The sequence below is a fragment of the Bos indicus genome, chromosome 24 (genome assembly GCF_029378745.1).
Source record: "Bos indicus isolate NIAB-ARS_2022 breed Sahiwal x Tharparkar chromosome 24, NIAB-ARS_B.indTharparkar_mat_pri_1.0, whole genome shotgun sequence".
NCBI classification, from domain to species: domain Eukaryota; kingdom Metazoa; phylum Chordata; class Mammalia; order Artiodactyla; family Bovidae; genus Bos; species Bos indicus.
In genome coordinates, this window is record NC_091783.1 from 60,970,605 (window position 1) to 60,984,346 (window position 13,742).

The following is a 13,742-nucleotide window of genomic DNA, read 5'->3' on the forward strand; positions in this document are numbered from 1 at the left end:
CAAGCCTGTCAGGCAGGCTAGAGAACCTTCAGAGGAGTTTGTAGGTTAAAACACTCTTATCACGCCCAGGAATTATTATTAACTGGAGCTCTAGGTTAACTCCCTCTCCGAAAGAGGTGGTGGGGGACAGCCCCCCGTAAAGTCAGAGATGTAGGTGAGAGCACAAAGTAGTAAAGTAGGCAGGCTCTGGTAATGGGGGTAGATGCTCGAGGAGTTCCAGGGGGACTCCTGAGGCTCGATCCCGCCTTTGCGTATGTCGAGCCTCCTTCCTCCTCCACCTTTGTCACGGGCAGAGTACCTCACTCTGGCCCCCAACATCTCCCCCTTTTTTATTTCTTAAAACAACCAGATGCAGCTCAGTCGCGAGCTTCCGAATGCTCTGCCAGAGAATCCTGACAATACAAGGAAGAATGATTATGAGAAGTAGGATTAGAGACTAGGGATATTAGACAGAATATTTTTTCCAGAAATAAAGTTAGAGAAGGTGTTAAAAAAATCATTAGCTGCTCCAGTGGCCGTAAAATCCAGTTGAGAGTGTTCCAAGGTCTGTATTTGATTATGAAGTTTCCCTAAGTCCAGGCCAATATCAGAACTGTTCCAAACACCTGAGATATGATTTTTAATCTTTTCCCATTCATAATCTGTCTCGTTTACCTTCAAAGATGTCACGCATATCCACCTGTAATCAGCGTGGCATGTCAAAGCCATCTTCACCTTTAAAGCCTGTAACTCAGTCCCAATATGCATAATTGCTTCTTCTAAGGCGTCTACTCTCATCTCCAATTTTCTATCTATAGCTTCCTGAGTTGCTAGAGTTAAAGAAACAATTTGAGACATGGTATCAACATATTGGGCAGTATGCACTTGTTGAGTCAATGATATTGCTGCCGCAGTAACAGAAGTCATTGTTGCTATCAAAGCTGATATTCCTAAAATAAGTAAGCCCACAAATCGTCGTTGTCGCATTAAATCTTGTAGTTGTTGTAACACAGTGAGACCATAATTAACATATCAACAAGTGGTTACATCATAAGATAAGGTGGACGTTGTAGCACTACAAAGGAGCAAACATTACATTGAGGGTTTAAACAAGATGAAAGCATACATTGTTCACAAGTCACTACGTTAGGTCCACCTGAATAATTCATGCCTACAATAAGTTTGTTGGAGTCATTAGTAAAAAGGAAAACATAAGGCGAGGGTGGATAAGCTAAAACAGAATAAGTAGAATTATTTTCTGGTTGGAGTTCACGCTGCAGCTGCCCTGTCAGTCTCGCCGGGATCTCGATGTTTATCTTGTCTCCCCTGCCGGCGGGCTCCTCTTTTGTGATCGAAGCAATGGGGGAACTGGATGTCTGGGGGTCTGCAACATGGCGAATCAACCTGTCCCGGATCTAAATTGGAGAATTTGCATCCTGTGGAAAAATACAAGCACATCCTCGACCGCTAGTTAATAATGGGTCAGGACCCTTCCATTGTCCTGAGAGGAGGTCCTTCCATTTGACTAACGGTTTTGCATTTAATTGCTCCAGGCACCAATGACGAAGCATTGCAGTAGTTCCAGCCAGATCAGTATTTAGAATATTTATTACGAAAAGAGCGTGTTGCAAAATTTGATAGGGAGAACTATACTTAAACTCCCCTTCTGTTATTTGATATTTCTTGGTTTATGCTTAAATAAATTATGCTAATGATTTGATGTGTACTTGATTCCCTGTTATTTGTTTATACCATCTTACAACATAAGTTAATAGTAAGTTGTTATTTATCAGATATAATTAAAGTGCAGAGAAATTAAATGCTTCTCTGAATACAAACACAGTGTTCTCAGAAGAGTACACAGTTCACCTTAATAGGAGTTTAAAGATAAGAGGTACATTGATAATAGCATAACTCTATTTGAAAGTCAACCATTTCAATTATTGGCATATACTGATTGTTTTAAAAGGAGGTGGGGGGGCCATATGTGATTTCAAATCTGTATTTCTATAATCTGCATTTATTTGCCCAGATAGTGCTTTCTAAACAGATAATCTGTTCCTTAGAGCAGTAAGCACTCTGTAAGTAGCATGACTTAATGAAGAGTTGACCTATTGTCCCTTCTTTGCGTTAGCTAGGTACATCTCCCTTAATAAATGTCAGCTTTGATTTCTTCCTTCAAGTGAGAATTTTTACAGTGTATTTTTCTGTTTAGAGACACTTAAAAATCTGCCTAAAGCTAAGAACATTCTATACCACCCCCTGCACAGACCTCCTAAAGCCCCTGCATTCATCTTTTGCATCTCATATTACAAATTCAGTAAATGGAGTCTTCAGGAATCACCTTGTTTTCTCTCTTTTACTTAAACCTACATTCAATTCAATACCAGGACATGTTTTACACCAAAAAATAACCCAAATCTGCCCACTTCTCATATTTCTAGTACCTCTATTCTAGGCCAGATCTGATCATCTCTCACCTACACGCCTCTGTATGTATGCTGCGCTAAGTCAGTTCAGTCGTGTCCGACTCTTTGCGACCCTGTGGACTGTAGCCCACAGGTTCCTCCGTCCGTGGGATTCTCCAGGCAAGAATACTGGAGTGGGTTGCCATGGCTTCCTCGGGATATTCCTGACCCAGGGATCAGACCCAAGTCTCTATGTCTCTTGCACTGGCTCAGGTTTGTTTTTTGTTGTTGTTGTTGTTCTTTTTTACCACTAACGCCACCTGGGAAGCCCTTACATGACTCTAGTAGCCTCTCTTTTTCAATTTTTATTTTTAATGGAGTATAGTTGATTTACATAATAGCCTCTGAGCTGGTCTCTCTGAAAACCACTTTGCTTACAGCAGCCAGTTTCTAAAAATGTATGTGTTTCTGTTGTTTTTCCACTGGACTTGGAATAAAATCCAAATTGTTTGCAGTTCTGTTGTCCTTAGCTAGGCTGCTTGCATTGTACCCTGAGTGTGTCTTGTTCGGGAGTTAGAGATCTGGGCAGGGAAACTTGAGTTACCTCAAAATACTTTACTTGGTATGAGCATTTTTACGTTATAGTTGTAATAGAATTCCTACACCTTAGAATCATAGTTTATTAACTGGAGAAAAAAATCATAGGTAATTAATTGATTTCCAGGTGCTTATTTTGGCAGTTAAATAAAAAGCTGTTTAATTCTTCTTCTTCTTTTTTTTTTCTGTTTTTGATTTATTACAGATCGAGCCGGGAGCATCAGTACCCTTGATTCTTTAGACTTTGCAAGATATTCAGATGATGGTAACAGGGAAACAGATGAGAGAGTGGCAGGTAAGAGTCTAAAGACAGATTTGGATGTTTTTGACATTCCAGAAATAATGAAATGACTTGAAAAATTCTCTTTCTTCTATAGTTCAGTATGTGAATAGAATTAGATAGTTATCATACAAAGTTATGTTACTAATTTATTGGTTTCAGGGAGCGTTCCTGAATGTTCAGCAGCCCCATCCGCTCTTTCCAGTGATGCTCTGAGTTCTTGGTTATGTGTGCCTGCGACTGCTGAGTTCTGCTCACATCTAACAGTTTACAGCCATATAGTTATAAAACTGGTGGAAAGCAGGTGTAAGTCAGCCATGCTTTAGTGCAGAGTTATTTGGACCTTGCTCTCCTCTTTCCTTTTATCCTCCAGACCAGGGCTAAGTAATATTTACATGATATGCTGCTGCTACTGCTAAGTCGCTTCAGTCGTGTCTGACTCTGTGCGACCCCATAGACGGCAGCCCACCAGGCTCCCCCGTCCCTGGGATTCTCCAGGCAAGAACACTGGAGTGGGTTGCCATTTCCTTCTCCAATGCATGAAAGTGAAAAGTGAAAGTGAAGTCGCTCAGTCGTGCCCGACTCTTAGCAACCCCATGGACTGCAGCCTACCAGGCTCCTCCATCAATAGGATTTTCTAGGCAAGAGTACTGGAGTGGGGTGCCATTGCCTTCTCCATTTACATGGTATATACCAATGCAACTCTGCTGATGGTTAAAAATTGGTTTACATACTTTCATGCTGATTGGTGATCAAAACTTTGTCTTCATTCCTTGGATTCTCCATGGCCACCACTGCATCCCTCTAGAAACTTCATTTGACTTTCCTGTGATCCTGAAAATAAAGGTTGTTAATACTTGGTCCACTCAGGGCTTCCTGGACTTTGCCCATTCCAAAAAGAAGAGCAGCATCCTTTTTAGTTGCTTGGTTCCTCATTCCAGTCTCCTTCCCCTCTCCACTCTCCCACCAGTTTTGCCTTTTTGGCATTGCCATTGGATCTGTAGGGACTTCAGAAGACCAATTTGTACCCTCTGTATTCTGCCCTCATCAGATGAGGCCAGTTGGATTCTTCTGGGGGGTCCACCCTGAATTTACCAGTATAGAAGCTCTGGCTCCTCAGATGTCAAGGGACTGGCACCTTTCTGGTGCTTCAGGCTGTGACTGTTAGTTATTGAAGTAGTTCCTGAATGTCTTTATAGGAATTGTGGTTTTCATGGGACGTTGACTCTGAGATAGACGGGAAGCCACCCTCAGTTAGGCATTTTCCCCCGCTGGGGTGGTGGGCACACCTGGTGTAGGAAAGATGCCACATGAGACAAGTGGAGCCTGTGAGGGCCCTTTGGGGTCAGGGAACATCCACACTGTGGCTCCCTCTCTTCATCAACCCTGTTGAATTTTTTTTCCCTTTACTGGAACAAGGTTGTTAAAACCTGCCATATATTTGCCTGTTCTAGTCATCATGAATAAAGATGAGTGCTATGGAGCACTAATTTTTATAGAGCACTTGCTCTTTTCTGAACACTTTGTAAAAGTATCTTAACGCATTAAGTTATAGAATTATCCTCATCTTCCACTCCCCAAGAAACTGAGGCACTCAGAGAGTCTTAAGACTTTAGTGGCAGAGCGAAGACTCAAATGTAGATAGCCCAGCAGCAGAGCCCACGACTGATCATACCATATGCCACCTCGTAGAGTGAAGGATTAAGTTTGACCTATGTAAAATGACATTCCAATATGTGCTTTTCATTTCTTGCTTGAGAAAAGAGCTATTGAATGTTTAAAAATCTCAAAGAGTATTACATGAGTTAAGGGGGAAAATGATGTAATCATTTTTAGTTCAGCAGAGGCTCAGAGAGGATGCGGCAGTGAGAACAATAGCAGTGTCAGCTGAAGGAGGAAGTCACTGGAAGACTCAGTGCAGCTGCCGCCTCAATTGTCATGATTTAGTCCTAAGCATTGTTAGTTGACAGATGACACGGTAATTATCTCTTCTCAATTACTGGTCTTTCAATTAGCTTCTAAGTTACTGCCAATGGTTAGTAAAGAGCTGTGTCGAAAGTGCAAATCACATCAGTAATATCTGAAAATTAGCAAATCAAATGGGAATTATTTCAATAATTTTAGGACTTATCCTCCTAATTACATCATTTGTTAAGTGGCATTATGTTATATTTAATTATATAGTAAATGTTGGATGTTATATGTTATTTATTAAGTGTTAAATACATGATATTTTAGTTTATTTGAAACTAATGACTCATTTGAAAAGACCCTGATGCTGGGGAAGATTGAGGGCAGGAGGAGAAGGGGACGACAGAGGATGAGATGGTTGGATGGCCTCATCGACTCAATGGACATGGGTTTGCGTGGACTCCAGGAGTTGGTGATGGAAAGGGAGGCCTGGCGTGCTTCGGTTCATGGGGTCGCAAAGAGTCAGACACGAATGAACGACTGAACTGAACTGAACCAAATATGTTTAGTTTTGTATATTGTATTATTGTTCAGATGGTTATGTATTTGAAAAAAACTTCAACCCAGACATAGACCATGTAATTATTTTCATTCCTCTAATTTTTATTTGAAAACCTAAAGTCAAATTTAAGAGGTTCATCGTTATTCTTGTTATTAGGTATGCTAGTATTTTTAATTAGGGGAAACATGGATGTAAAAGCAAGATGTTATAACTAAGCAAAATACTATAACCAAACATAACTAAGAAGGAAAATTTTAAATAGTTGGTAGTTTTGACCTTGTATTTTTAATCTAAAGATTATACTCTTTCTCTAAGTTTGGGAACATAAAATAATTTTTGCTTACTATATAATGCTAATATATAAATACATGCAGTCTTGAGAAAGACAAATAGTATGTGATATCATTTATATGTGGAATCTAACAATAATACCAGTGAATCTATGTATAAAACACAAATAGACTTACAGACATAGGAAACAAAGCTGTGGTTCTGCAAAGCGGGGAGAGAGAGGGGGATGGGACAGGTTAGGAGTATAGCAGTAACAGATACGAACTACTAAACGTAAAATAGATCAGCAACGAGGGTTTACTTCATAGCACAAAAGTTTATATCTAATATCTTGTAATAACCTATAATGAGATATAGGCTACAAAAAATGGAATGACTATGCTATACACCTGAAACGAACACAATATTATGAGTCAGTGATCCTTCAGGATAAATGCATGAATGGATGCAGTCTTTCATCTTCACTGGGAAAAGGAAGAAAATACATGTTATTCCAAGAAAATAACCTTTAGACTCTTAGGGCTCTTGTACCATAGCCTGTTGTTTAATTAAGTGTGTGATGTGTGGCTGAAAATTTAAATTAATCACAATTCCCATTTCCAAAGAGACTTTTGTCTCTTTACTAACCATTGATAGTGACTTAGAAGCTAATTGGAAGGCCAGTAATTGAGAAGAGAGAATTACCACGTCACCTGTCCTTGGATCACGTGTAAACCTTACTGAGAAAGAACAACAATCTCTTTTTGATGTTCCTGTACCAGTCTCGGGCAGAAGGAGTTCATAGGTAACACAGGCTTTGAGTCCATTGCCCCATGATGCAAATGCGAGTCTGCTCCAACCATTAGTAAACTGTTTATCTGACGTATATGTGTGTGTGTGTGTGAGAGAGATATATACGTGTATGTATGTGATGATTTTCATCATCATTTTCCTAAATTTAAAAATCTGGTTATAAGTCTATGCAGGTGTTCCTTTAATGAGGAAAAGATCTCTAAATGAACAGATGTTTATAGAGCACCATTATTTTGACTTTTGTGCCAAAAGAACTAAGACTTAACAAATATTTTAAGATAGTAGTGATACACACTGGCATATATCCCAAGTCATAAGTGCCTCATCTAGTACCACTGATACAATACCAGTATTAGCCAGCCTTGACTGAGAAATAACTGTTTCAGCCAATCTAGAATGGCTGATAATGACGTAGTCATTAATTATTTTGGTAAGATTATAATATGCAGTATTACAGTATACCTATATCTTTGCAGTTGTTACTTTAGCTCCACTAAAATGGCATTCAGCAGTATTGGGCTAGTAGAGGCTGGGGCGGTGCAGTGAGCAGCCTGGTAGCTGGTGCCTACAGTGTGTTTTAAAAGCATTCACTTTTTCAGACATTCTTATGAAGAATTATAATGTTTGAAAACTACTTGGAGGTCGTTTGGTATAATATATTGCTTTACAAAGTAATAAGTCTTGAGTTTTAATCCAATATCTTTGAATAAAGAAGTAACAAATACATATGTGTGTAAATATATCTGTTCAGACCTTTCATGGAAAACTTTTCACATAACTGCAATTATTTGATCATACTGTGCCTTTATAGAGATGTGCTATAGCTTCAAAGATATGCCTTTGTCTTTTAAAGTCTGTATTATATATTAAGAAACATGCAGCAGAGTGAGTTCATTTTGATAAGCACTAGCTTTAAAAGCAGTGGTAACTTTTAATGGCATTTGGCAATGTATGTGTAGATGTGCATAAAAATATAAATTCTTGCCGTCTGACATGGGTTTTTCTGGCTTTCTGTGCCTTGATCATTCATTGTTTTGCTCTTGGTCACCTAAACTTTCACCAGTTGAATTGTTTTTTTTTCCCCCCCCAGTTTGTGTTTTAACCAATTTTTGGTGTTTTTTTTTTTTTTTCATATTCTATCATTCTGGTACAGGGCATTTCTGATCTGCAATTGTTCTGTAATATGTCTTAGTAAATTGTAAGTGATACTGAAAGTATGATATGTGTACTTACTTTGCTTATGGTATAGTGAAGTGTTTTTAAATCAAAACCTAGAGTTTTGAAATAGAAGAAAAGTAAATCTATTCTGTACTTACCTTACACATCGAATCTGTGCAGTCTGACTTTAAATACAAACTCTAAGAGCTTCCAGAAGTGTAATTTTTAGGGAAAATGTTTCTACTTTGTTGCACAGAAAGGTTTGCAGATCAGCATTGCTGACGACCAAAAAAAAAAGTCATATACACATCATCTGATTTTTACTGTGCTTTCATGTTGCTGCGGTGAAATTCTGTGCATCAAAATAATTGGCCTTCATGTACTAGATGTGATTCAGTTACATCTTAAGTTTTTAAGGAAAATGTGCAAACTGAGTGAATTCTATTTTTTCCATATATTTTTATAGCTTTGTTGTCTCTGATAGCATTTCATTTGCCATCTTCTTTTTTCTGTTTATTAGTCAATCAGGAAAAAGTTGCATCTCTAAAGTTTTAAATTTACTCATCTTTATGCAGAACTATTTAGATAATAATTTTTTTAATATCCAGTTGTGACAAAGATCACTTAATTTTCTCAGAGCTTTACTTCACAGAAATGACTTTTCCCTCCAATACTTTTTTCTTCAAAGCAGTATTTATATATTTTAAAGAAAATTCCCAGTAAAGACATAGTTAAATCTTGTTCATGATGAAACATTTCAAAAAGCTCATTAAAATGTTTCCTCAATATTCATGTTTATTGTATCAGAGTCTGCAGTAACAGGAGGAATCTTTAAGTTTCATTAGTACCTCTTAATGTGAACAAATATCTATTTGAAGAGTTGTCAGAAACTTTGAAATTCTACTTAATTTTATTCAGTATCCTTAGATAACTACACTCTTATTAGAATTGCACACAATCATTTGCTTTAGAATGATTTTAATTGTAACTTAAAAAACAAACGTATGTCTATTCTTTGGCTTTAAATGAAACCTAAAATAAATCCCTTGGAACTTTTTTTAGATATGTATTTAACATATCTGTGCTTATTTACAGAAGATATATACTTGTTTGTAGAAAAATTGATAGACATCCCACATTTGTAAGATACTTAAAACATACTTCTTCAACATCTTAATGAAAGAATATATTCACTGTTTCTGTATGTTGATTTAAAACATTATTCTAGATAAATACTTTTTTTTAATCCTAAGATTTTCTTTAACTGTATTTGCTGAACTTCATCTAAGTTTTGTCTTTTCCCCTAAATTATGTCACCTGGAAACATTCCATTCCATTTCCTACCTAGACTGAGTGAAGCACAACACCCAAGGTTTTTATTTGCCTAAATGAGAGTCTGCCATAGATTTTATTTTTAAATAGAGCTATTCCTTGTCAGACAGCTAGAACATGTGATCAGTAGTCCCCTGTATTCTAAAACTATGGAAAACATTCACCAGTTTGCTTGCAAATCAACTCTGCTGCATGCGTTCACAAGTTTCATAAAGATTGCATGCTTTCTGTTTTCAATACAAATTGTATTTTTTTTCCATACCCATCCTTGCTTTTTATTTTTTATTTTTGTTTCCCTTTTCTTGGTTGGATGCCTGTGTGTGTTTATTCCAAATCCCTGTCCAGTCCTGGAGTTTGAACTACGGAAAGCCAAGGAGACCATTCAGGCCCTCCGAGCCAACCTGACAAAGGCTGCAGGTGGTGTACATACAACTTTTTTGAGACTTTTTCTACTTTGACAATGTAGAAGTAGCTGAGATATTTTAAAATGTAAAAGAGTAAAATATTATTTGTATTTTCTTCCACCAGAACATGAAGTTCCTTTACAGGAACGAAAAAATTACAAATCAAGTCCTGAAATTCAGGTGGGTGAATGACAGATCTAAAAGTATCTTCCATGTGAAATGGAGCACAAGTATTGAAAGCAGAAGACTTACAGTACTGTTTCCATCTTCTGTCTGTCTCTAGGAGCCAATCAAACCTCTTGAAAAGAGAGCTCTAAACTTCTTAGTCAATGAATTTTTATTGAAGAATAACTACAAGCTGACATCAATAACGTTTTCAGATGAAAATGATGATCAGGTACAGTTTCTTTTTTTTTACAATAATTTGTTTCCTTTCTAATTTATAATGTACTTATTTCTTTTATCTAGCTTTAATTTTTTTTAAAGTTATACATACAGTAAAATTCCATAACACCAAAATACTGAATAGAAAAGAAAGAACATTTCAAATTGATGAAGATTGGTTTCTATTTTAAGAAATTAGAAAAAGAAAACTAACTGAAGTCCAAAGAAATTAAAAGGAAGAAAATATTAAAAATGAGAACGTATCAGTGATACGGAGAAGGCAATGGCACCCCACTCCAGTACCTCTTGCTTGGAAAATCCCATGGACGGAGGAGCCTGTTAGGCTGCAATCCATGGGGTCGCTGAGTTGGACACGACTGAGCGACTTCACTTTCACTTTTTACTTTCATGCATTGGAGAAGGAAAGGGCAGCCCACTCCAGTGTTCTTGCCTGGAGAATCCCAGGGACGGGGGAGCCTGGTGGGCTGCCGTCTATGGGGTCGCACAGAGTTGGAAACGACTGAAGTGACTTAGCATAGCATCAGTGATATAGGCAACAGAGAACAACAGAGAAAAATTAATAATAACAAAAAACTGGGTTTTTGAGGTTAATGAAATTGGTAAACCTCTAGCCTGACTTATTAAGAAAAAGCGACATGAAGCAAATTATCAGAATCTGGAATGAGCAAAGTTATATCACTATAGATATCTACTAGACTTTTAAGGAAGAAGTAAAGTAAATGAGCAAGGTTATATCACTGTAGATACCTACCAGATATTTAAGGAAGAAGTAATACCACTTCTCCACAAACTCTTCTAGAAATTGAAGAGAAGGGAATTGTTCATAACTCATTCTATAAGACCAGCATAATTCTGATTTCAAAACCAGATACAGACCTGGCTAACAAAGAAAATTGCAGGCTCATTTTCCTCATAAGCATGGATATAGAAATTCTATATAACATTTTACTATATTAAATCCAACAGTGTGTAAAAGTGCTAATACACAATGACCAAATGGTTTATCTGAGGAACATAAGATTGATTAGTCCAAAAATCAGTCATTGTAATTCACCATTTTAAGAAACTTTTCAAAAGAGAAATGATATGATCAGCTCAAAACACTTGACACAATCAAACATGTCTTTCCTGTAAAAACTTTAAAGAAATTAGGAATTGTGAGGAATTTCCTCAGATTCATAAAAGACATTTATAGAAAAACTATCACTAACAACATACTTAATGATGAATGATAAGGAATAGATAAGGACTAAAACAGGAATATCTGCTCTCACTACTTCTATTGAACATCATACTGAGGAATCTAGCCAGTACAAGGCAAGAAAAAAAAATAAAAGGCATATATTTTGGAAAAGAAGAAAGAAAACTTTCACTGGTAACATGATTCTATGTATCGAAAATCCTATAGACTGCTTATAGTGTTAAACACTATAATAAGTGATGATAGACAAGCTGTAGGATTCAAGGTCAGTAAACAAAAATGAATTGTATTTCTGTATGCTAGCAACAAATAAACATTCAATTTTAAAGATAACATTTATAAAAGTATCAAAAAAATAGGAAATACTTAGGGATAAATATGATGAAGGATTATGCACTGAAAACTATTATACATGCTGAGAGAAAATAAAGAAGACATAAAGAAGAGACATATTGTGCTAATAGATAAGATTCAGTATTGTCAAAGTATCCATTTCTGTAAATTGATTTGTACTTTTAATACAATCCTAATGATCTCGCCAGCTTTTTTTGTAGAGGTTAGCTGATTCTAAAATTTCTGTGGAAATGGAAATAACATAGTATAGCCAAAACAACTTTAATAAAGAATACAAACTTAGGGGACTTCAACTAGCTGACTTTAAGATATTATAGTTCAGACAGTATCTTACTGACATAAACATAGACAGATCATTGGAACTTAGTGGAGAGTCAAGAGATTAGCTCACACATAGATGATCTTTTGATGTCTAACAAAGCACAAAGTAAACCCCATTCAGAAAGTATAGTCTCTTTTACAATTGGTACTGTAACATTTCGATATCTATATACCTCCAAAAGTGAACTTTGAACCATACCTCACACCATACACAAAAAGTCATTCAAATGGATCATGGATTTAAATGTAAATTCTAAAGCCATAAGGCTCCTAGAAGAAAACATGAAAAAATTCATTGCAACCCTGGAAGGCAGGCCAAGATTTCTTATATATGACACCAGAAGTATGGTGTTCTTCATCAGATATTTGTTCTCATCAAAGTCAATAGCTTCTACTCTTTGAAAGCAACTCTAAACAAATGAAAAGATGAGCCATAGATTAGGTAAAATATTTCAAGTAACATATCTGATAAAGAATTTCTATCCAGAATATTTAAAGAATTCTATAAAATGAATAATAAAAAAAGACCCAATTTTTAAAAGAATGGACAAAAAATTTATATAGATGATTTTATAACAAACATATATACATGATTTATAAAAAATATAGATGATTTATAACAAAGAACCTATATGGATATCAAATAAGCACATGAAAAAAGATGTTCTACATCTTTAGTCATTAGGTAGATAAAAATTAAGTCACAATGAAATCCCATAGCACACTTATTAGAATGTTTAACTGAGACTGTACCAAGTCTTGGCAAAGATGTGGAGTAAGTAGAAATATCATCATTGCTCATGGGAATCCAAAATGGTACAATCACTTTGGAACATTTTTTAGCAAGCTATTTTAAAAAAATTAAAACCTTCACCACCTATATGACTTGATCATTCTGTTTCTAGATATTACAGTCCAAGAGAAGTGAAGGGAGATGTTCATACCAAGACTCCTACGCAGTGTTCACACCAACTTTATTTGTAATAGCTGACATTAGGGAGACAACCCAAGTATCCAAAAGCAGGCAGTTGAATAAAAAATTCTGATGTATCGTTACATCAAATGCTAACTCAGCAATAAAAAAAAATGAACCTCTGACAGATGCAACATAGATTACTCTGAAAATCAATAATCTGGATGAAAGAAACCAGGCAAATAGAGTACTTGCTGTATGCTTCCACTTATATAAAATGCTAAGAAACATAAACCTGTAACAGTGATGGAAAACAGAGCAGTATTTTGCCTAGGAACGGGGCATACGTGAGGAAAAAGGGGGAAGTTTTGCAAGCGGCCGGTCAAACTCTAGGGAGTGAGCAAGTTCATCTTTTTTTTTTCCATAGCTTTGGTGTTTAATCTTTTTTCTTTTTTTTCTCTGCTTTATTTGTTTATGTTTGGCTGTGCTGGGCCGTCATTGCTGCTCTGACTTTTCGCTCTTTGCAGCGAGTGGGGACTACTCTTCAGTCGCAAAACTCGGACTCTGGGGGTGTGGGCTCCAGTAGTTGCAGAACATGGGCTCAGTAATTACAACTCCCAGGCCTGAGATCAAACAGGCTCAGTAGCTGTGGCACACAGGCTTAGTTGCTCCATGACAAGTGTGATCTTCCCAGATCAGGGATCGAACCTGTGTCTCCTGCATTGGTAGGCAGATTCTTTACCACTGAGCCACCAGGGAAGCCCCCAAGTTCATCTTCTTGATTGCAGTGGTCTCTTCAGGTGTGTAGTCAGATGTCAAAACTTAGCAGATGGC

At 36.7% G+C, this 13,742-nt stretch overlaps 1 protein-coding gene across 8 annotated transcripts in view; it reads left to right on the forward strand.

Annotated features, from left to right (window-relative positions):
* The window catches only part of RELCH (RAB11 binding and LisH domain, coiled-coil and HEAT repeat containing), a 114,129-nt gene that overhangs the window by 24,331 nt on the left and 76,056 nt on the right, over nt 1-13,742 (forward strand). For 6 of the 8 annotated variants that reach the window (XR_011563877.1, XR_011563878.1, XM_019986736.2 and 3 more), the window contains exons 2-5: nt 3,190-3,279; nt 9,656-9,727; nt 9,839-9,894; nt 9,998-10,111. Coding sequence is in view for 6 of the 8 variants with exons in the window: in XM_019986736.2 (XP_019842295.2) it covers nt 3,190-3,279; nt 9,656-9,727; nt 9,839-9,894; nt 9,998-10,111 (332 nt within the window). In the remaining 2 variants the exon portion in view is untranslated. The remainder of the gene's footprint in view (nt 1-3,189; nt 3,280-9,655; nt 9,728-9,838; nt 9,895-9,997; nt 10,112-13,742) is intronic. The other 2 variants (XM_070779142.1, XM_070779143.1) reach the window with 1 other exon arrangement.